General features: G+C 47.7%; 3 protein-coding genes across 3 annotated transcripts in view; 1 reads left to right on the top strand and 2 right to left on the bottom strand.

Moving 5' to 3' along the window:
- Positions 1–3,725: 3,725 nt before the first annotated feature.
- On the bottom strand, positions 3,726–5,689 carry LOC306811143 (uncharacterized protein). The gene is made up of 3 exons (XM_079324565.1): positions 5,409–5,689; positions 4,085–4,225; positions 3,726–3,947 (listed from the first exon to the last, which is right to left on the bottom strand). Exons 1-3 carry the CDS (start codon positions 5,482–5,484, stop codon positions 3,763–3,765), a joined length of 402 nt encoding a protein of 133 aa, XP_079180691.1. The 5' UTR covers positions 5,485–5,689; the 3' UTR covers positions 3,726–3,762.
- A 4,113-nt stretch (positions 5,690–9,802) lies between these two features.
- On the bottom strand, positions 9,803–20,980 carry WDR5 (WD repeat domain 5). Its single transcript, XM_079323895.1, has 14 exons — positions 20,749–20,980; positions 18,958–19,148; positions 18,047–18,155; positions 16,670–16,743; positions 15,729–15,818; positions 15,097–15,186; positions 14,368–14,451; positions 13,599–13,654; positions 13,398–13,444; positions 13,170–13,245; positions 12,791–12,824; positions 12,160–12,234; positions 11,827–11,914; positions 9,803–10,949 (listed from the first exon to the last, which is right to left on the bottom strand). Exons 2-14 carry the CDS (start codon positions 19,036–19,038, stop codon positions 10,849–10,851), a joined length of 1,005 nt encoding a protein of 334 aa, XP_079180021.1. The 5' UTR covers positions 19,039–19,148; positions 20,749–20,980; the 3' UTR covers positions 9,803–10,848.
- Positions 20,981–23,150: 2,170 nt separating this feature from the next.
- BRD3 (bromodomain containing 3) overlaps positions 23,151–23,858 on the top strand; it is a 38,152-nt gene continuing 37,444 nt past the window's right edge. The window contains exon 1 of the mRNA XM_079323891.1: positions 23,151–23,263. The gene's annotated coding sequence lies outside the window, so the exon portion shown is untranslated. The remainder of the gene's footprint in view (positions 23,264–23,858) is intronic.

Genomic DNA, 23,858 nt, shown 5'->3' on the forward strand with positions numbered 1-23,858 from the left:
GGTTTCCTGCACTGCCCCAAGCTCTGCATCCCTTGGCCCCATTGCCATCCCTCCATCCTTCCAGGCTCCTCTCCCTGCCTGAGCCTCCTCCCCAATTATCCCTGTTTGTTCAGGCCGTGTGGATTTAGCTCTCCAGCCCCATGAGCACTGTGTGTATAGGGGAAGATAGATTGTCGCTACTTTCCAGTATAAATCACATTCCTTACAACACTCCAAAGTAGCATTTTCAACCTCAGGGTGCTAATAGGATCCAGCAGGAGAAAGAAATGTCAGCTAAGTAGCAGGCACTGTTTGGAGAGTGCAATGGAGCTGATCCACAGCCCCGGGGCAAAAGGAGCAATCCCGGGGCAAAGGTTAAAGAGTTCAGGAGCACTTCAGCCTACTTAATTGCAACAGGCCTCTTACACGGTGTAAGATGGATGGCTCGAGCCGGGCGAGGGGGGCAGAGCGGGGCCAGCAGCATCTCCCGCCCCGGGAGCCGCCGGCACGGCGGGGAGAGCAGCGGGATATAGGGATGGAGGCACCGCGGCTGCTCCCCGCCCCAAAACGCTGCTGGGAGGCGAAGCTGCCACAGCAGCATCCTCCAGACATCAGCTCTGCCCATCTCCATCCTCCATCTCCAGCCTCCAGCCATCAGCTCTGCCACAGCAGCATCCTCCCAGACATCAGCTCTGCCCATCTCCATCCTCCAGCCACCAACTCTGCCCCATCCCCATCCTCCATCTCCATCCTCCAGCCATCAGCTCTGCCCATCCCCATCCTCCAGCCATCAGCTCTGCCCATCCCCATCCTCCATCTCCATCCTCCAGCCATCAACTCTGCCCCATCCTGATCCTCCATCTCCATCCTCCAGCCATCAGCTCTGCCCATCCTGATCCTCCAGCCATCAGCTCTGCCCATCCTGATCCTCCAGCCACCAACTCTGCCCCATCCTGATCCTCCATCTCCATCCTCCAGCCATCAGCTCTGCCCATCCTGATCCTCCAGCCACCAACTCTGCCCCATCCTGATCCTCCATCTCCATCCTCCAGCCATCAGCTCTGCCCATCCCCATCCTCCATCCCCATCCTCCAGCCACCAGCTCTGCCCATCCTGATCCTCCATCTCCATCCTCCAGCCATCAGCTCTGCCCATCCTGATCCTCCAGCCACCAACTCTGCCCCATCCTGATCCTCCATCTCCATCCTCCAGCCATCAGCTCTGCCCATCTCCATCCTCCATCTCCATCCTCCAGCCATCAGCTCTGCCACAGCAGCATCCTCCAGACATCAGCTCTGCCCATCCCCATCCTCCAGCCACCAACTCTGCCCCATCCTGATCCTCCATCTCCATCCTCCAGCCACCAACTCTGCCCCATCCTGATCCTCCATCTCCATCCTCCAGCCATCAGCTCTGCCCATCCCCATCCTCCAGCCACCAACTCTGCCCCATCCTGATCCTCCATCTCCATCCTCCAGCCATCAGCTCTGCCCATCTCCATCCTCCATCTCCATCCTCCAGCCATCAGCTCTGCCACAGCAGCATCCTCCAGCCATCAACTCTGCCCCATCCTGATCCTCCATCTCCATCCTCCAGCCATCAGCTCTGCCCATCCTGATCCTCCAGCCACCAACTCTGCCCATCTCCATCCTCCAGCCATCAGCTCTGCCCATCCCCATCCTCCAGCCATCAACTCTGCCCCATCCTGATCCTCCATCTCCATCCTCCAGCCATCAGCTCTGCCCATCCTGATCCTCCAGCCACCAACTCTGCCCATCTCCATCATCCAGCCATCAGCTCTGCCCATCCCCATCCTCCATCTCCATCCTCCAGCCATCAGCTCTGCCACAGCAGCATCCTCCAGACATCAGCTCTGCCCATCCCCATCCTCCAGCCACCAACTCTGCCCATCCTGATCCTCCATCTCCATCCTCCAGCCACCAACTCTGCCCCATCCTGATCCTCCATCTCCATCCTCCAGACATCAGCTCTGCCCATCCCCATCCTCCAGCCACCAACTCTGCCCCATCCTGGTCCTCCATCTCCATCCTCCAGCCACCACCTCTGCCCCATCCTCAGGCCATCACCTCTGTCCCATCCTGATCCACGGCAGATCAACGGGAATTTAAAACTGGAGAAAGCTTTTGCAAGAGCTCAGCACAGGCAGATAAATAACCAGTAGCCACAATAACTCCAGCTGCCAAGGAAATGTTTCCTGCTCCCCTGAAATTCATAAGGAATGTTTCAAGGGAGAAGAGGGGGAATGGTGTACTGTTGCTGCTCTTGCCGTTTTTCTTCAAGGATTTGTTTTCTGATTTCCTTTTATTTTGAATCTTCAGAATCTGAACGTGTTTGGTATCAGTCCCAAGGTGTCTCTGTTGGGAAGGTGCCTCAAATAATATTTTCAGTAGAGTTTTGGTTTGTTTTCTGACACACATCTGAGAAATGTCATCAAAAGCTGATGTTTTCCATGGAAAAGGTCTTTTGCAATTTTTTTTTTTCATCTGAAGAAAAAAAAAATAGAATAAAAATATTTCATCCGTTTCTCACAGCGAGGTTTATGCTGTTTCCCTGGTGATAAAGGCACAGGGCTGGCTCTTGAGACAGATGCGTTTAATTCCCAGCTCTGCCACAAACCCCCGCGATGACCTTGGAGCAGCCGCTCAGTCTCCGATCCGCACGGGATGGGATTTTTCTGTCAGAGCTCCCGTTTGGCCTCTTCAGTTGGGAAAAAAAAAAAAAATTAAAAAAAACCTCTGAAAACCTCGCTGTTTTCTCTGCCGCCCTCGCTGTCCCCCAGCCCAGCGCGCACCCCTGGCGCTGGGGATGCTGCCCTGCTCCATCCCGGAGCCGGGATGCGGAGCGAGGGGCTCGGATGCCCTCTCGTGGGAAGAGCGGGGCTCGGCCGCGCTCCCGATCCCCGCGGGGGGTCTGGGGAGACCCCCGGCCCTGCCCCGGGATGCTGCGGGTACCCCCGAGCATCCCTGCGGGGACACCGGCGAGACCTTCCCAGCGCCTTTTATTGAGGGGAGGGGAGATGAGGGCAGGTCCTGCTCTTTCAAGTCCTGTCTCCTCGTCCACTGAAATCGGCAGAAATGCTCCCACTGACACTAGGAAGGTAAGAAGAGGGAAATATGAACTGTGAAAGAGGCAGGAAGGGGCTGTGCTGGTGTGAGCATGACCGGCTGAAGGAATGGGATTTATCTCCTCAGAAAGGTGTGTACACTGGGGTGTCTGCCCAGAAGTTGGGTGCTTACTCTGGTAGGGGTGCTTGCCCCTCCCTGAGGACCCTCAGTCCCTCTGAGCAGATCTCCAGCAGCTGTTCCACAGGAGCCTCAGCACCCAGCTCACCCCAGGCTCCTGCATGCTCACTGGCATCCACATTTCTGCTTTCCAGTCCCTACTGCACTATTTGCCTCTTCTTGTAGAAGATGCTGCAATCTCCACTGCTTCAGAACTAGAAATGATGCAGGAAGAAAGCCCTGTTCCTGCACATGTGCTCCAAAAATCTTCCATGGCTCCATTATTTAACAGTGGGAAAAGCTCTTGGAGGCTGATTTTGACAGCTTGACAACAATGCATCACAACAAAAGTAGAAGACTTCTACTTAATTTTCAGAAATAATACCACAGTGATCTGAGGAAAAAATATTGCAAAGTCTGAAAGAGCTGTTTAAATATAAGTTTAATAAGGTTAATATGCCAAAAGCATACAGACCAAAGTCCCCCATATACATATCTTGAGTCTTGACTTTGCCATCCCGCATCCCCCAGCGCGGGGGGCTCAGGAGAGCAGCAGCACAGCCAGGACACAGGGCAGCAGGAGGGGGCCGGGGGGCGGCCGGGGGGCTCTGGGGGAGGCGTTGCACAGGTCGGTGTCACAGCAGTGGATTCGGACCCCCGGCAGCTCCTGCTGCTGGCAGTGGCGGGAGGTGGCACAGCCGCTGGTCAGCAGGATGCCCAGCACCACTGCAAAGCCAGAGCAGCACATCAGGGTGGAGGGGATGCTGTGACAGCCTGGCACAGGGGACAGACCCCCGCGGGGGCTGCAGGGTTGGGGTTGGGGGGTGAACAGCGGACACCCCCAGCCCCGGGGGCGGACTCACCGCTCTCTGTTTTGATGCAGAACCGGTGCTTGAAGCCCTGGTGGGACTGCGAGCAGGTGATCACCTCGGGGTTGGAGCACCCCATGTCCACGTTTTTGGTGCCGACCACGATGTTGCAGCCGTAACACTGGAGTCCAGACACTAAACAAGAACCAGAAGAAACACGGCTGGATTACTTTTTTTTTTTTTTTTTTTTTTTTTTTTTTCCCCAGAGGGGGAAAAGCTTCAACTCGTTCCGAGCTGCTCTCTACCGACGGCTTCGCAGCGCTCCCTGCCTTGCCAAGTTGAATTAAGCTAGAGCTCGGAGCTGCCCGTCACTTGTTTACCCACGGGCCCAAAAATCCAGACTCATCTCCCACTAGAGGTCAGTGCAAAATCAGAGATTAACCGGAGATTTGAGCTGGGATCAAACTGTGGGAACAAGGGAGCTTTGAAACGGGGTGTAAAGAGTAGGTGAAACCTCACAACCACAGACACCGAGTCAGGGCTCGGTCAGGCTCAGAAACTGCTTTCCCTGTTTTCAGGAATTTCCCCAGTTCAGCTGTGCCTGTTTTGGAGGCATTTACTCCAGAAGGATGGGGTTTATCAGCCTGGTTTGTTGCTGACCCTGGACACAGCCCTGATGTTATCACAGGGTCTATCAGGAAGGCAAACCTGCTCGGAATCAGGAGGGAAATCCTCCTGCAGAGCAGGGAGCCACTGTGACCCCGGGGCAATGGCCTCGGTGTGTCCCCAGGGCTTTGCACACTTGCACTGGCGGCAGCTCAGCCCTTCCCTGCAGCCACTGTGTCTGAAAATTGCCACAATGGGAATGAAGCCATTTCTCAGGTTTAAAAAAAAAAAAAAACAAAACACAAAATGACAACAACAACAAAAAACCCACACAACCCTAAAAAGCCTTTAAAGAATATTAATTTCCATCATCCACCTCTGTTGTGGAGGTTACAACCTGTGTTGATTTATCAGGTTTGCTGCCGTTTCCTTTTCTCATCTCTGAACACTGACCCACAGCCCTACTGTGCTCCCACAGGGTTTTTGGGGGTGCTGAGCACCCTCACACAGCCAGGCACAGCAAGGGGAATCCCTGCCCTGGGGAAATCAGGGGAGAGGAGCCCAGGGCATCCCAAATGCTGGCACACGGCCCTTTGGTACAAAACACCGTGCCATGACCTCCATCCTAAAACCACCAGCACTGCATGGCTTGGGGAGAGAGTGCCCCTAAACTCACCCCCAGATAAATCCACCCAGGCAGCTCAAGTTTATAGGGGGGATGCAAGCTGTGACCCCAAAGCACACCCCAGACCCTTGGGAGAGCAGCACTCACCCTCCGGCAGGACGAACAGCACGGTGAGCAGAGGCAGGATCCCATGGGCAGCGCCAGGCATGTGTCTGCAGAGCATGGGGGGCACCCCCAGAGCTCGGGGGGTGAGCAGGGGGTCTGGGGGAGTGGGCTGGGATCTCCTCTCCTCCCAGCTCTTCACCTCGTCCTCGCTGCCTCCTCTCACCTGCGAGCCCTTCCAGCAGGGAGATGCCGTCGGTGCAGCGGGATCTGCCTGTGCCCAGCCAGCCCCTGGCACCCGGGCTCCTTATGTTGATGTTGAATTTCTCCCTTTTCCTCTGGAGAAATTCCCCTGTTCTTTCAGTTCATGCACAGACCTGAGTGCGTATGTGCTACCCTCAGTTATTTCTGTCCTATTTCCTCTGTCCACGATCACTTCCCATTAATACCACCGTGCAGCAGCTCTTGGAGAGAAATTCTCCCTAATCAAGATTTAGTTTTAAATCCACTTCGAAATCCTCTAATTCAGTTGGATTAGGCAGAAGGGGTTTGGGGAGATGTATGGTTTTACTTTTTTTTTTTTTTTTTTTTTTTGCCCGTCTCTTTTTCCTCTCTGAGCTGCCTCATCTCCATGAACGGACCCACCGGCTTTCTGTGACATATTGTGCTATTTAAAGAGGAAAGGAATAATTTTATTAAAGAGAAGCAGTCAACTAATTTTAAATCCGAGACTTGAGATCCTCTCACAAAGTACAGCTCTGGGGATAGCCCTGGGGTTGAGGGGAAAACCTGAAGGAGAGGGAAGAGGGTTTGAATGGAATGTGTGTATTTACACACAAGAAAATAGTTGTCTTAATAAAGCAGGGAGAGTTAGAGCCAGCCCGGGGCTTGGATCAGCTCTGGAGGGAGCTGGGAGTGCCAGGGGCTTGGGGAGGGGACAGGGGGGCAGCAAAGGAAAGGGCTGAGCACTGATGGCTCTGTAGGGCCAGGGTCACACCCACATGTGACACCAGGGATGTCACCAGCCCCCCAGCCCCCCGTTGGCTCCTGCAGTGCTGTCCCCACAAGCAAAGCCCCGCTCTCAGCAGAGCTAATGGGACTTGGAGAGCTAATGCTTACTAATAAGAGAGCGCGACCGAATGCACGGGATTAAAAAATTAAAATGACAAAATAAGCTGCTTATGTAGCTCATCCAGCAACTGCCTGCTAGCAGCACCTGAAATCCCCCACCCTGGGCACCCCAAGCCCACCTCCTGTGCCAGACACAGCTCCCAGCCAGCCAGGCCTGGACCTGATCTCCAATAGCATCTTCATTAGCAGGAGACAGCACAAACTGGTCCAAGGAGGGGCATCTACAGCTCAGAAGGGGCAGTTGGCACCTGGCAGAAGTGCCCAAGAAATGCAGCTCATGGATTTAAATCCCTTAAACCACCCACGGCGTCTCGCTTGCCTCAAAACAATGTGATTGTAACAAATGTCTGTAAAGTAAAGCCTGAAAGCCTGGGGGAAAAGGGATAAAAGCAGGAAATGGGATTGATTTAAACGCATGCATAAATCAGAGCATTCAATAAGGAGGGGAAACTAACTTTTAATCCCCTAATAAACTCATCAGTTATCTGGAAGGAGCAGCCTGGGCTCTGTGGCAGTGATGAAGCATCCCTGGAAGTGTCCAAGGCCAGGCTGGACAGGGCTTGGAGCAACCTGGGAGAGTGGAAGGTGTCCGTGCCCATGGCAGGGGGTTGGAATGGGATGAGCTGTGAGGTGTCTTCCACCCCGAGCCGTTCTGAGAGCCTGTGATGCGCCCAGCTGGCGGGGCCGCGCAAACCCCTGGGCGCTGCACCTGGATCCGCAGCCTCGTGCGGGAAAGCGGCTCCTGCGCTGCTCCTTCCACCGGGAACACAGCGGGGAGGTCGGGGAGAGCCGCGGGGGTCGGGGGAGGGAGCGATGCCTTAAGGCGGATCCCATCCCTTTAGGGATGATGGGGGAGTAACCCCGCGGTGAACAGCGCTACTCGGTTTGAGGTGTTGCAGCGCTCATTTACAGAAATGTTCGTCTGCTTTTATCCCCTTGGGATGCCGAAGAGAAAGGCCTTAAGAAAAAAAACACCCAAGGACTTCCAGCTCTCCCACATCTGGAACTTGTAACTCGTCATTAGCTCTGACGGGACTCGGAGCGATTTACCAGGGAACACGTCGGGAATGAGGCTCGCTCCTGCTCCGGCTGCGGGAGATTCCAGCAGCGCATCCCGCTGGCGCTGAAATCCGCGGGATACCCACGGGGAAGGCTCAAACCCGAGGGATACCCACGGGAAAGCTCGGACCCGAGGGATACCCACGGGGAAAGCTCAGACCCGAGGGATACCCACGGGAAAAGCTCAAACCCCAGGGATACCCACGGGAAAAGCTCAAACCCCAGGGATACCCACGGGAAAAGCTGAGACACGAGGGATACCCAAGGGAAAAGCTCAGACCCGAGGGATACCCACGGGAAAAGCTGAGACCCGAGGGATACCCACGGGAAAAGCTGAGACCCGAGGGATACCCACGGGAAAGCTCAGACCCCAGGGATACCCACAGGGAAAGCTCAAACTCGTTGCAGGTTCCGTGGTTCCTCCTCACTGAGCTCACCCCAGCGGTACCGCCCCACGCACCGCCCGCCGGGGGCGGGACTCGAACCCGCGAACCCCGGGTGTTCCCGCCTCCATCAGCGAGGCCGGGGCGAAAGCACACCCCGCGCGTCACGGGGCGGGCGGGGAGCCCCGCCTTCTGCGCGCTGATTGGCTGAAAGTGGTGAATATATTAAAGGAGATAGAGAAAAGCGCGCGTTTTGGCAATTTTACCGAGATTTTAGGGGGTTTAGGGCAATTTAGCTACTTAGAGCAAAGTATATTAATAAAGATTAAAAAGATACGTCATAGTGAGGGGGCAATCAATTTGAAAATTTTGGTCACACTGTTCTGAACAGATGCAATTTACCGGAGGTTTAAATAACAGTGTGTGGACTTTTCCATTTGTGTTGTATGAAAGGAGAGAAGGTTAGCACTCCCCTTGATAAGGATGGAAGAGGCCCTAATGGCCTGTACAACACACATACGGTTAAGGCACTGCCACCTACTTCGTGGCATCTAACCATGTTTTTTTCTCTTTTTTTTCCTTTTTTGCTTTGAGCGCTACACACAAAAAATCAGCAGCCTCTATTTTAGTCACCCAGCTCGCCTTTTCCCTCAGCGTACACCGCCGCTGCAGCAGAGCCCTGCAGTAATAACACACCCCAACCATCCTCAGCCCGTATCTAAAATAAAGTTACACCTCCCCTGCTCCAGCCAGAACACAATCCTCATTTCCAGAGCTGTGCTTGAGCTAATCCTGGCCCTCCAACCAGCACAGCCATGCCAGGCTGCACAGAATTAGAGGTAAGTAGAGCTCATGCCAATCGGCCCCAGCATTAATCCCAGGTGGGATATTAAGGATTTAAATGCAGCCTTTATGAAGAGCAGCTTTACAGCAGATCCTTTACATTAGGGGTTTTTCTATCCCTGTTCAAGAGATTTCTTAGTGATAGGAGGAAATTCATCTCCCTTCTCCACAGCTCTGACAGGAAAGCTGGGCAAGCAAAGCCACTCATACACAGGGATATGAGAAGCACTGTGCCAGGAAATATTTCTGAATGAACATTAAAATGCTTTGCTGGAGTGAAATTCCACCTTCTTCATGCTGTAAAGCAGCACAGCCACATCTTGCATTGAAGAGTTTCACTGGTCTTCAAGAATAAGGCTGAAAAAAATCATGAGTTGATCATTTTAGCAGTGACACCAAGTCTAGACACATTGTGCCTTCCTGGGGATAATGAAAAACCTCCAAAGGCAGTGATATTATTAATAGCCATTTTAGCAGCTCAACATGAACACTATTTTTATATTTTAAAAAGAAAACCTCCTATCTTCCAGCTCTTTTTCTCCAAGGGTTTCAAAGCAAGGCAACATCAGAGCAACACTCCAGAGGTCTGGACTGAAATCGATTTTCTGTTATTACCAAGCACATGAGGTAAATACAAAAAAAAAAAAAAAAAAAAAAAAAAAGGAAAAAAAGAGGTTTTGCTTCACCAGGAACAAAATATCCCCTTGCAGCAGAACCCTTTGGGTGCAGTAAAACTTGTGCCTCTGTGTATTTCACAAGGTAAATCCTGGATTCCCTGCAAGGAGAGGGCAGCAGGAATCCTTTCCCTTGGCTCAAGCTCTCTGTGAGGGGTTGTAGCAATGTTGAGGACACCTTCAGCTCAATCCTTTTCCTTTCATTAAATAAATTTAGGCTTGTGTTTGTTCCTCTTTTTCTCTACACCTCACCCTCCCTCACTGGAGTTCCTACAGAAAACATTTCCCCTTAAAAATGTTTTTAAGAGAAGCTTCCATGGACACAGACACTTCACATGAGCACAAAACATACACATAAAATCCCACCTTTTTATTATGGCACATGGTATTTTTCTGGATGTGTAAATACCACATGGATGTGACAAAAAGGGAAAGAAATACCAATGCTGAGATAGATACAGAGTCATGCCATTTGCAATACAGCTTCATACCATGGATTGCCAAGATACAAAAAGTCTGGGTTTTTTTCTTTTTACATTGAAATAACTTTACAGTGTTCTGTGAGTTGGCTTTAGAAACAGAAGAGGCAAAATAAAAAAAAATAAAAAAAAAATAATTAAAATATGCTGAGAACAACTACAAGCAGGATTCATTTTAATGGTTAACAGAAGAACTGTAATTTTGCTCTAGAACAGCATCTATTAAACACACATAACAAGAGGTAAGCAACTATACAGAAGGTAAGAGATTCCACCACAGGAGTCAAGTCAGGGGCAGGAAGAGGGAAATCTGGAACTGCATGGTTTTATTTGGTCACAAAGTTTGAGCTGAGTGTTTTAAAATGAAGCACCCTTAAAGATGCAGTACTCCTATTTAAAACAATACAGTAACTTCCCAAGAGACTAAAACCTACATTCTGAGAAAAAAAAAAAAAAACCTTAAAAAAATTAAAAAAACAAAAAAATTTAGACATATTTTTAAAAAATTCCACACATCTCTAGGCTTGTGACTTAACTTACTGGTACAAAGTAGACTGGCAGCTCTTCCTTAAGCAGCAACAGTGCCCAGAAGCAATGCCACCAGAAAATACAGTATCTTTGGGGTGTCCAAGAACTCTGACTCCACATCAGAATCATCCATTTGTCTGCCAAAACATTAGGCAAGAAAAGGAGACACTGCATTTTTTTTTTTTTTTCCACCACATTGCCCAGCTCTAGCAGAGCTAAGATGTTTTCTTTGGGCCAAGACTAACAGAAACCACTTTATCAAATATTCTTCAGGTTTCCTGCCAAACTGGATTTATGGGTGTTTTTATTTTTTAATAATTTTTTTAAAAACTTTTTTTTTTGTTGTTTGTTTTTTTTCCTGACAGTCTCTAAAGCAATCCTGGAACATTTAACAGTCACTCTTCCACAGTTTAATTGTTTTGTCGTTTTCTAGTGCTGCTGATGCAATGATGTTTTCTGTTGGGTGACAAGCTGTGGAGATGACAACATCTGAGCAAAAAAAGAAAAAGAGAGAAAAAATGGAATGATTTTCAATCTGCTTCATTTCTGGAAATTAGCAACTGTGTTTTATTAAGCCAAGTTATTTTTTTCCTCATAGCAGAATTAAATGTGTTATTTGTAAATATCTTACAATTGTTGCTCCTCTGTGAGAAGAAATACAAGCAGGAAATAATTGAGGGAAATGTTTTACAAGTTTCAAAAGGTGAGAACTCTCTAGATTTGATTTCTTATTTTCATCAGATCATGTCAGACACAGCTGAATCAGAACCTAGGTCAGTTTTTTTGTCATGGGCTATTTCCAACATCCTGGGCAGTTCTTAGGTAACATTTCAACTTCAGAGCCTGAAAATGAAAATCTGCAGCTGCTGCTTTCCTCACATTTCAAACCACTGGGATCTACTGGATCCAGCCCCAAGCAAAGGACTCAGCACACTGAGATTTCAGCTAAAATTCTGCTCCTTACAGAATTCAGACTAGCTGGCATCTCATGGCTCAAGCCCAGGCACATGCACAGACATTTCCAGACCACATCAATCCTTATCCTTAGGAGCTGCAGCTCTGGAAGGTGTTAACAGATCAGTCATTAATTTTATGAGACAATTAAATATCTTGACCAGTTCTGTGCTCAAGCAAATCTCCTTTGCAAGCTGATGTTAAAGTTCTCACAGGTGAAGAATAAAACATTTTCAATGCCCATAAAAACCCTTCATAAAAAAGAGCAAAACTCCCAGGGTTCAATTAAGCCTCAGCCAGACAGAAATGTATGGGTCTGAGAGTCAAAATTGGTATCAGAGAGAAAATGCTCAGGCTAAGCCTGATGATATCAGGGATATTTTATCAATAAAAACAAAATCCTCTCCCTCACCTGTGTGTCCTTGTAGTTTCTGTACAATCTCTTTTGTCTGAAGGTTCCAGATATAAACCAGGTTGTCTTCTGAACCAGACACAATCCACTGCAGGGGCAGAGAGAAAACACAATATGAATCTTTCTGGTCCATATCCAGGTGTTATTTCTCAGTAAACATTTCATTGTTGAAAGGGGGAAAGAGGAAAAATCAGGAAACCTGACAGTGAGCCCACCTAGAGCCAGAGAAACCACCACCCAACCAAAGGAGGCTTCCAGCCCCCACATCCTCTTTTATCTACAGAGAAGTAAAAAACGCAATAAACAATAACAATAAATCAGATCAACACCAACCTTTCCACCAGTGACAGAGAAATTGGCAAATATGCAGTACTTCTCATTTTTGTGTCCTGTGTATGTCTTCAGGCACTGAAAGGGAAGAGTCACAAGACATTAAATGCAGCTGGGAGGGAGTTTTCTCAGTCAAGGACAAACTCTGGGGAAAAAAAAAAAAGACTAAAGACATCAGCCTGTGTTTCCTACCCTGCCAACTGATCTAGGGGATGCAGATGTTCAGCTCTAAAACCCAAAACAAAGCCCTAAATCTGTCCCATTACAACAGTGAAAGAGATCAAAGGCAATTTATCCTTCATGAAAAATGCAGAAATATTGGTGTGCTTAATTCTCAGGGCTAAGGAGAAAGCAAGTATATTTTTATTTTGTTTTCTAAGACATCTTCAGTCAGAATCACAGAATAGTTGGAGTTTGAAGTGTCCATCCAGCCTGGTCTTGGACACTGCTCTGGGCACCCTCCCAGGAAACTTTCCAACCTGGATCCATCCTTTTTTAGTTTAAAATCCCTTGTCCTGTTGAAACAGGCTCTGCAGGGGGACTGATATTTTTTTTTCTGTAGTACTCATATTAAAAATCCCATGTAAAATCCAATTTTCCTAAAAGCTTAGTTAAGAGAAAGAGAAAGAATTACCTTTCCTTTGCTGTAGTCCCAAAGTTTAAGAGTGCTGGAAAACAAAAGAAAAAACAAGATTTTAGTTCTTGGGTGTTGTGTTTTTAATATGTGAAAAGTTCTTAGCAGCTGAAAAATGTTTCTCCATACCAAAATTCCAAAAGTCTATATGGATCATTTTGGCCTGGCTTTGGAATGCAGGGTTAGTTAACCCCCAAAATATCAATTTTACTACCATGCTATAATATTCTCCTCCATGAAAAACACTATATATGAAGTCATGGATTATCCTTCCTATGGCAGCCAAAAAGTAAAATAAAGCATCATCTGATACTCTAAATTTCAAATTTGTGTGTTTTTCTCCTTTTTTTTTTTTTTTTTTTAATTTTTTAATACTTACTTGTCCAAAGTTGCAGCTAATATGTATTTGCCATTTGGTGAGAACTTCACAAAAGACACAGGAGGGTTATCATCATCTACAGCAAAATTAAAATCAGTGTTACAAAGTGCATGCCTGTGCTGTCTCACTGACAGAGGGTTTCTTCTGACATTCCTTTGTTTTTAATAGTTTTATTGAAACACAGAAAATCTGTGTGGAAAAATAGAGCCCAGAAATATTTTGACTCACCAATCAATGTTTTCAAGCACTGGCCTGATGCTGTATCCCAGATTCGACTGTTAAAGAACACACCAAAATCATTATCATTGGGTTTTGAAGTCTTTTATTACAATTTTAACATTACAAATGCAAACTTCTCTTTTTTTTTAAGAAGTGTTTTTAAAATTCAAAAGGTGCAAAGAGTGATGCAGAGAAGAAATAATCACTTACCAGAGTCCATCATAGCTACTTGACACTATCAGGGATCCATCACGATTAAAATGCACCTGTAATATTATTAACACTAATTATTAAAATAATATATTCATAAAGATCATATGTTCAAACTCCACTGCAAGTCCTTATTTTCCATTTTTGACATGCAATACATCAGCAGAAATAAATCTGAGGACAGAACCTGATTATTTAGAATCTCTTACATAGCCACTTATATGTTTTAAAGTAATTTTCTGCTATTTATATCTAAAGAACAATTCTTTAGAATTATTACTATTAAGAGCCATTGGTAAGTGTGAAATATCTTTTACACATGGCAGAACAACCATGTTATAACAGTCACACATATCTGAGGCTCAGATTTTTTTCAGTGTTCTTCATTTCAAAGGCATCAAGAGTTGGACACCTAGTGGTTTTCATTAATTTCAATGGATATTGCTGAATTCCAGGTTCATTTCTCCTATGAAATTATTGAGATTTAAAACAGGAATGTTCTATGGAACAACTTCAGCAATGACAAAGAAATACAGGTTGTTCTCTGAGCATCAAGTGCCACAAATCTGTGTCCAGAATTCACATTTACAGCCAGGACCAATATCCACTGATCTTGGAGAGAAAACACCACTCACTGCATCCCTACTGGCAGCAACCACAGCCCAGCCTGGACTCTGTGTAAGCACAAAGTCACCCCTCTAGAGGGGCAGGAGAGGAGCTCTGCTAACAAAACAAGCAATTTTGTGTTCACTGATCAGGAGGGACTTACAGCTGAAACTGGGTCAGAGTGAGCAGGCAACGTCTTGAGGCACTTCCCTGTTTTCACATCCCATATCCTCACACTCTCATCAAACTGCAGAGGGAAGAGAGGCACAGAGGGTTCAGTCAAGGCACTCAGTACAACTTGGCTACAGCAGGAAATCTTATCCCAGCTGGGTCAGAAAGGCCAGGGCACAACCAACAGGCTGGGAACAGCTCCCTGAATTCCTTGGCTCCATGCAGGATGGATTAAAGGCTTTTCCCCAAGCAAATACAGCAGGGGCAATGCACAGCTCACCTGACTACAAGCTGTGCTTGTGAGGGAAAACTGAAATGGGCTGTGTGATTCATATTCTTTCATTTAATATTGTTTTCAAACCATGATCTGACCCAATCTGCAGAGGGAGAGGTGATTAGAAGTCATCCTTTAGATAAGTCAGAATGCAGGTGATTAGAAAGTGTAAATTGTACTAGAAATTCTGTAATCACTACTTATAAATTGGACTACATCAATCCTGCCTGTAGAAATCCTGTGCCATTCTAATCATAAATTAGGGTGTTACACTAATCAAAATAATCTGTTAAGAAAATAAAGCTGTAATTGCAACTATGATTTAATGCCATCATCATTCTGCCAAGGATCCCTAAGGAACCTGTCTGTCCCTTTAGTGACAAGTGACAGAGTGTGCAGTACTTGCTTCCCACAAAGGAAAAAAAAAATAAATTAAAAACCACTCACTGAGCCAGAAACGATGAGGTTTGACTGAGGGTTGAAATTGCAGCAGAAAACGTAGTTACTGTGCCCTTTCAATGTCTTTAAGCACTTACCCTGAAATAAAATTCAGCAGAGTTAAATACACAGCATCACCCAGCACCATAAAAGCACCCAGAGAGACCACATTAAGGTTAATCACTGTGCAGCACAGAAAGAAACCAGCTCCAACCCCAGATTTAGATGGGCAGAGAGCCAGCTGCAACAAAGCAGGAAAGAAAAAAAAAAAACAATATAAAACAATCATAAAAATTGCAGGGAGGTGCAAACCCTTTGGGCAGCTCAGAAAGATCCAAACCATTTAACATCCCTAATCAAAACACAACCAAATTACCCAGTTCTCTATTATGAGAGAATGGGGGGGAGGAAGCAGAAATAAGTGTGGCTGTGCTAAGAAGTTACAAAAAAATCTCCATCATCAGGTTTTAGTGCTCTCTCAGAGCATAACAGGCTCCTCAGGGTATCCACAAGCATCCCACTCTTTCCAAGAGCAGGCAGCACAATTCATTCATCCTCAGCTTGTTACAAGCAGGAACACAAGTGATGAAGCAAATTCTGGAGAAAAATAAAGGTAAATAAATAATAATTCCTGCCCTTACCGAGCTTACATCCCATATTTTGAGAGTTTTGTCATCAGAGGCAGAGACAAGGAGGTTGGAATCTGATGACCAAGCAACATCAGAGATCCCCTAAAACAAAGGAAAACAATTCTCTTCTCAGCTCTGTTTGTTCAGCCCCACAGAAAAGTGGCAAACACAGACTGCAGCTGAAGCTTGAATGAAAATTCAGCACTGAGAGTCAGGATTTCAGTGATTTTGCTGGGTTAAGAGCTCCTCTGGCACAAGTTAATTTGAAGCTGAGAACCTCAGCAGCTTGTTCACACAGTTCTTAACTGTTGGAATTGCTAAATAGAATGCTCATCAATTAATCTGAGTAAGTGGCTTTTCTTCATGACAAATGGTTGCTCTTTACAGTCCAAATCCCCAAAGGTTTGAGAAGATTCCAGTGGTTTTTCTTTTGATAAATCTTCATTTTTGCTCATGAAACTTCAGCACGTAAAAAACTTAAAAAAAAAAAAAAAAAGGAAAACCAAAGGGTTTGGGAGTTTTGTGTTTTCTTTAGAACTTTGCAGAATGAGTAAGTGTTGTGTTTATGTAGGCAAACCCACAAGAAAAATTCAATCTCCTTAAAAGGCAAGTGTTTTGTTTCTTATACAAAGGGAAGATGGAACAGGACACAGTGTTAGAGCTCACAGGGATTTTCTCCCAGGAATGCTCTGCCCTGTGTCAGGGTTCTCCTGAAATTCAGGGACACTGGGAATGCAGGTGTTCCATGAGCAGCCTGCACTCCACCCATATTCCCAGCCTGTCCCAATATTACTCCAGCAATTCCAGGACTATATAAACAAAAAAAACTACAAAATAAGACTGAAGAACAAACTTACACAGGCAGAACTAACCAAGAATGAAAATTTCTGAATGAGGAGAAGAAAGTAAATTTTTTCCCAGCTAAATTCCCACAGTAATCACCTCATACTTACCAGCTTATGACCAGATATTGTTTTTTCAAACTTGCCATCATATGCTCCCCAAATTTTAATGAGTTTATCAGCAGCTGGAAAAGAATGTGCCAGTTCAGAGGTTAATTAACAGCACTGCCAGAGCTGTCCCTGCCAGGTGAAAGGAAATAAGTTAACTCTGGCTCTGGGCAGTTCTCCCTCCCCAGGCAGACCTCAGGGAAGGGGTGATCTGGAATTGGTGAAGAACAGCTTCCTACACAGCACTCTGCAGCAGCTGAGGTTACATAAGCTGCCTGGAATGCAGAGACACTCCAGTAGCTTTAGTTTCTCTCTTGACAACTTGGGTTTTTACTTTTGTTTTAGAATGCCAGTGGTAAAAGTAGTGCTGGTCCACAGGAATGCTTGAAAGGCTTTTGCCCCAAAAAGAACAATAATTACACCACAAGCTGGACTGAATGGATGCCTGCAGAAACCCAAACATATTATCCATGGTAACTTGTAAAACAAGCCAGAGAAAAACGTTGCTATTTGCCAGATAAAGTTTGTAAAACATGTTCAGGGGAGGGGGACTCTGTTGGGGACACTGTAAGAATGATTTGGGTGGCACAGTGTTTTATTGAGGCTGTTTGCAGTTAAGTCAAAGCCCCAAGCCATTCCCATGTCTGGAAGGTGTTCCAGTGACCCTCACTGTCCTATTCAACATTTCCAGCTGCCCTTTCCCTACACAAGGATCCTCTCTGGATCACTGACAGTCACAGAAGCACTCAAGCAGTGCTGAACACCAAAAAAAAAACCCCTTATGAAATACCAAAACTGACAGAAAGGAGACTTGTTCTACCACTGAACAGTGAAACACTGTTTACAACAACCTTCTGCACTTCACTGGGACATCAAAGCCTCTGCCTGCCAACCACCACAGGCACACAGCACAGAGCATGTGCATCCAACTCTGCAGCCCAGCAGCACCTTCCTTGTCTCCCACTGGAAAGCTCTGCCTTCAGATACTGTGCAAAAGTTTAATTTAAAAGTTCTGCCTTCAGATACTGTGCAAAAGTTTAATTTAAAAGTTCTGCCTTCAGATACTGTGCAGAAGTTTAATTTAAAAGTTTAATCTTCTAGTGATATAAAAAAGCACAATGGTTTCCTCTGCACAGGAAAGAATCCTGTGTTGGTTTTTGCCCACTTGCTCAGTAAGGAAAGCTGGACAGGTGAGGGCTCTCCTGGCAATGCAAAGTAACAAAACTTAAAATTATCTTGAAGAATGACAGCTTTGGTATCACTTTTAAGAAAAGCCATGACATGACATCCCTCCTCTCCCTGATGGGGGCAGCACTGCAGACAGGCCCTTTTCAAAGCCCACATTTGTGTTTGAAATGAGAGAAAAGCAGGAATACTTACAGGAGCTGGCAAGCCACTCTCCATTAGGACTAAACTTGACTGATGACACTGCCTTTGTGTGTCCTGCTAATGTGAACTTGAGAGCATAGTTTGGCTTTACTGGGGCAGGCTGCAAGAAACAAATGTATGAATGAGTTAAATTCCAAATTCAGTATCTCAGTACAGAGGAATGGACCATGGGGATGTTCACCATAACAGAATCCATTCCCCTGCAAATTCAAAAAAACAACCAAACAAAACAAACATCCTTTCAGTCTGGGGCCTCACTGCTCACAGTCACCCCTGGGGTGAATTCCATCCAAGCCAGTAACCAACAGGTGAGAATAACCCAACAGCCCAACCAAAAAGTGCCTGGCACTTCCAAGTGATATTCTTGATATTGATCAGTGCTTTCAAGTGTTTGCATTTTCACCCTGATCATGAATTAAACCACAGGCAAATTCCTCCATGCCCTTAAAATCCCACTTTTACCCTTTGAAATGTCTACCCATGGTTAGATAGCAACTCCTCCTTTGAGCATCTGCAGGCTTCAAAGAACCTGAATAACTGTTTCCCCACTCCACAACTAGAGATTCACCAATTCTCCAGCCACCTCCAGGCATTCCAAAGATAAAACAAACAGCTTTTGTCATGATCAAAATGACAAGAAGCATTTCACTAGTGAGAACTTCCCCAAAACAACAACAACAACAAAAAAAAACCACTCAGCATTACAGCAGAGCTGCACTCCATCCACCTTTCCTATAAAATCCTCAGCAGAGAGAACAGCAGAAACAGCCACATGGAAAAGATCTTAATTTTATAATAATAATCTTAATAACAGGAGAATTCAAATCTCTGATTCTGGCTGCTGAGCATTCAGGTAGCTCCAGGTGTTTTTACAGGGATATTTTTTGGGGCCCCACACACACCTTGCTCTGATTGGTCGAGGAGGAAGGAGTAGATTGTGTTTTGGTGGATTCTGCATCTGGCTTCTTTTCTTCTGTTGCCATGGTTCTGGAGCTGGCAAATGAGACTTATGGGTGCTTGAAGGGGAGAATGAATGTGCTGCTTCAAAAGGCAGCTCTTGCCACTGAGAGAAGAACCACGCTGAAAGGAAAACCTGGGAGAGAAACAAAATATTCTCATTAGCTGTCAAAAAGATTCTCAGCATGCACGAGAGTGAGATTGGTCAAAGCACAGGTTGCCAGAAACCAGTATGAAAACCTCTATTTATTATCTGTTGAATAACATAGCAGTATTTTAGGCTTTCAAACCTACTTATGTGCAAGACCAAGAACTCCAGCAACAGCCTTTGATCACTCCTTGGAAAGCTTTTTTCCAAACAGAAGTGCAGCACAAGAGCTTTGAGGTGTGGCAGGGTTTTCATACTGCAGACCCCAAAACACTTGTAACAAGTACTTTGCACAGTAGGTTGTATGGAAGATGGAAGAACAGTCCAAGGCCCTTCTGTTTTAATTTATTAAACTGGAGGAATAAGAGATGATAAAGAACACAAAAAATAACCAGCATTTGCAAAGCTTGAGACCTGACCAGATTCCTTTCACCTCAGAATGTGAATATTTTGGTGTCATATTTCCCTGCTGAAAGGTCTGAGCATCAAACCATCCCCATCTGCACTCAAGACTTCCCCCTGACTGGCAGCAGCCTTGGATCAGCCTCTCCAGACTCAATTTCTGTAACAAGACCTGCTGGAGTGCAGTGCCAGGATTCTGTAATCGGGGCTGATGCTGCAGAGGGAACAAATCTCCACTGCAGCTCAGCCACATTTCAGCTCAGGAGCAGAATCACCCCCGGCTCACACTGTCAGGATTGGCCTCCTAAGTGCATTTGCAACATCGCAGCTCCTTTTGCTGCTGGCAGCAGATTGGGGAGCAGCGTTTGCTCTCAGGATCCACTGGCATTCCAAGCATCTCCCTCCCCACAGGGTGCACAGCAGGGAGAGACCAGTTGCCTGCCGGCTGTGCTGGATGTGGGGAGATCCCAAAATCCCAGAAAGGGCCAGGCTGGAAGGGAGCACAGGGTCATCCCAGAGCACATGGCACAGGATCGCATCCTGATTGCTCAGGGACGCTCCCCGGCCATTCTGGGGGCCGCAATAAGAAATTAAACTTTCCTAAGGCAGATCCCGACTCCTTTTCATCTGGAACTCATCTGGGAAGCCGAGATGCCAAACCACCGCAGCACCGCTCCACGCCCGGGGGGCTCCCAGCCCACAGCGCATCCCCCGCCATGCACGCGGTACCGATCACAGCCCCGGGCCGGAACCGAGCCCGAACCCAGCCCCGAACCGCCCCTTCCCCCGCTCGGGAGTGTGGGGAGGGGGTGACCGAGGGGTCCGCACGCGGTACCGATCACACCCCCCGAGCCCGAACCGCCCCTTCCCTCGCTGGGGAATGTAGGGAGGGGGTGACCGAGGGGTCCCCACGCGGTACCGATCACCGATCACACCCCCCGAGCCCGAACCGCCCCTTCCCTCGCTGGGGAATGTGGGGAGGGGGTGACCGAGGGGTCCCCACGCGGCCGGGGGAGGGCGGGGGCCGGGCCGGGGGGAAGGGAAGGGGAGCGGGCGGGCTCCGCGCGCGCTGCCTGAGGGGAGGCGGCGGCGCGCGGGCAACGGCGGTGCGGGAGAGAGAGCCCCGGGCGGTGCGGGAGGAGGAGAGGAGGAGCCGCCGCCTCGCTCTCTCCACTTGGTGACTTACCGGGGGATGGGGAATGGGGAAAAGGGGGGTGCGGCCGCCACCTCCTCCGCGGCGAGGGAGGAGCGCGGCCGCGGGAGGGGAAAGGGGGGGACGCGGCGGTGGCGGCGGCGGCGGGTCCGGGTCCGCCAGGCGGGGAATGCGGGGCGGCGCCTGCGCGGAGCGGGCCGGAGGCCGCACAATGCCGCTCTCTCCCGGGAGCGCTACGGCGCGGCCCGAGAGCCAAAAGAGCGGCGCGAGTGCGCGCACGGGCGGAGCCGGGCTGTGGCGTCGTGCCCGCCCCTTCCCTCCCCTCATTCTTTTCCCTCTTTTCTCTCCATCCCTCTCATCGCTGGCTGTGGGCAGCGCCGTGCCCGTGCTGCCCGGTCCCGTTCCCACCGGGATCGTACCCACGGGGCTCGTACCCACGGGGCTCGTTCCCACCGGGATCGTACCCACGGGGCTCGTCCTCACCGGGATCGTACCCACGGGGCTCGTTCCCACCGGGATCGGTGGCCAGGGCGCTGCTGAGGCGCCCGGGGCCGTTGAGCCCGGCTGGAGGGGTTAGGTGTCGTTGGGGTGCAGCTGGGCCCCGTTGGATTGACATCGATAAAAGCGGCTGTGAGAAGGGCAGGCTAATCCACGCGCCAGAAATAGTTATAATCATGTCTGTATAATGTCTTTAATATCAATAATAATGTTTGTAAGGTGGAGGTCGGGCTCTTCTGCCCGGCAGGGCTTGGGGAGTCATCCTCAAGCTGTGCCAGGGGAGGTTCAGGCTGGGATTTCCTCGTGGAAAGTGCTTTTAAACCTTGGAAATATTAAACATTGGAACTGCCCAGGGAGGTGGTGGAGTCCCCATCCTCGGGGGGGTTCAAGGAATGACTGAACGTGGCTCTCAGTGCCGTGATTTAATTGACAAAGTGATGATCAGTCAAAGGCTGGATTCTGTAATCCTGCAGGTCTTTTCCAACCTAAGTGGTTCTGTGACTCTAATGCTGTTGTTTGAGCCATTTAACACCCTAATCCTCAGCTGGGTGAGAGGGTATCTGAGGCAAGGTGGTTTTCTCAGCATATCGTCCCACAAAAAGCCTTGACTCAGAATTAGTGTTTAATTCATTAAGGCCAAAGAGCCCAGTTACAGTTCAACATGTGTTTAAGTGATTTTTCTGGAGAGCTGTGGGTTATTTCTGAACCCACACGCTGCAGTCTGCTTTCAGTTAAGGGGGAAGAAAAGGAGACGTGTGTCATTTGCTGGCCCTTTAACACAGGAAGATATTTCACTTCCAAAAATTCTAGTGGCAGTTGAGAAAGGAAAAGATGAAAAAAACCTGGGGTATAGTGAAGCCAAGGCCTTTTTCCTCCAGCCTTGCAGCAGAAATCTGGAGAATTAGCCCTGCCCTCGAAACTCAGGGAGGTAAAACACAGAAGAGCTGCACACTCACCAGAACAATATTAGGAAACAAATCCAGTTAAATCCCTGGTGCTGATTCTTCCAGATGGTTTTGGCTTAATGTTTTCAGTCTTTTACACAATGAATATGGAAGAAAATGGGAGAATACAAATCAGCAGTATAATGCTATTTATAGAAGCTTTTTGTGGCAGGGTGTTTTTTTGTTTCTTTCATGTTGGAGATAAGTTGGTATTTTGCCTCTCAGTGTCTGCTTTGGGAATTTTTGCCTGATATTTTTTACATATGTAGAAAATACATATAAATATATTTATATATGTGTAGAAAATACATATATGTGCATGTATAAAAATCCTTATCTGCTCTGAATAATACCTCTCTGGAACCTGACAACTGTAGCCTTGACTACAAATTAAGTGTAATCCTAAACAACCCCTTAGCCTCTAAGTGTCCTGGATGGTTTTTTAAACTAGTTTAAAGTATGATAAACTCCATTTGGCCAAGTACCTGATTCCATGCCAGGCTGGGGTTTTTGACACCATGGAGCTTTCAGGAACAGCATGAGCAGGGGCATTTCTTTGGGACTGCAGCACATCCCCAGGGCTCTGCACTGATAAAAATTCGGATTAAATTTCACTTGATGGTTATGAATCATCTGTGTGGGTCTTTCTTGCTCCCTCAGCCAGGCTTCCACAGCTGGGATCAGCAGGATGTGACATCTGTCCAAACTCTGGGAAAGCATGGGGCTTGGCAGGCTTCTCCCTCACCAAATCTTTCATTCCCTTTGCTTCCAACCAGCCTGAACTTGGGGACGTGCCAAGTGCACTGAAAAGACACCTGTCCGAGGTGTTTGTGGGAGAGCAGCTTCCCATGGTGATGAAAGGGGAAGGAAAATGGCTCAGACTGGGAATAAGTGGCTGCTCCCAGTGCTGCTGGGGTCCCTTTGGGAGCTTTCAGGCTGTCAGAGCTGCATCCATGGCTCCTGCTGTGACCAACGTGTGTCATTTTGTCCCAGGCTGCAGCGTGAGCAGAGCTGATCCAAAGGACCTTGTTGTTTGTGGAAAAGCTCCCAGGAACTTCACTACAGCCTGGACCTGCTCCTTAGCCCTGCCTGCTGCTCACCAGCTCGTGCTAACAGGGTAGTGGTGAGTAATCAGGCACGGAGCTCACAGGCTCTGTCAGCCCATGTTTATGTTTTGGCACAATTAGCAATCTCAGCTCGCATTTTTATTTGCTTGGGCCCCTCAACAGACAGAGGAAGTGCAGAACAGACTTGCTGTGTGCTACACTCTGCTCCAGAAACAGAACTCAGGAGAGACCTGCTACATCTTTTAGGCTTCTAAAGAGCAGCTGATCCCTGACACTGAGCTGTTTCTGGGTGGTTCCTAACATGCTGCTCTGTTTTGGTTTTTTCCCCTAAATCCCAGATACATCACATTCATATGTTTCTTCTGGGATTTGAAAACAAACACTGAACCTTTTCCAGGATGATATTTCTACCTCCCCCACTACACTCTGAGCCTTGCTTGCATCATTGCCAGCATTTGTTCATTTAAAGCTAGGAAATCTTAGCCCAGTGGAGAGCAGGTAGGACTGGAATCATCCTGCCCTGGGAGGCATGTGTACAAACACTTAGTCCAGGCAAGAGGGGCCTGTAGAAGTTGAAGAACTCATTTCTATGTAAGATCATTGCACACTGCATGTATCAAACCCTTGCTAGTAA

The sequence above is a fragment of the Erithacus rubecula genome (genome assembly GCF_903797595.1).
Source record: "Erithacus rubecula genome assembly, chromosome: 21".
Lineage (NCBI taxonomy): Eukaryota > Metazoa > Chordata > Aves > Passeriformes > Muscicapidae > Erithacus > Erithacus rubecula.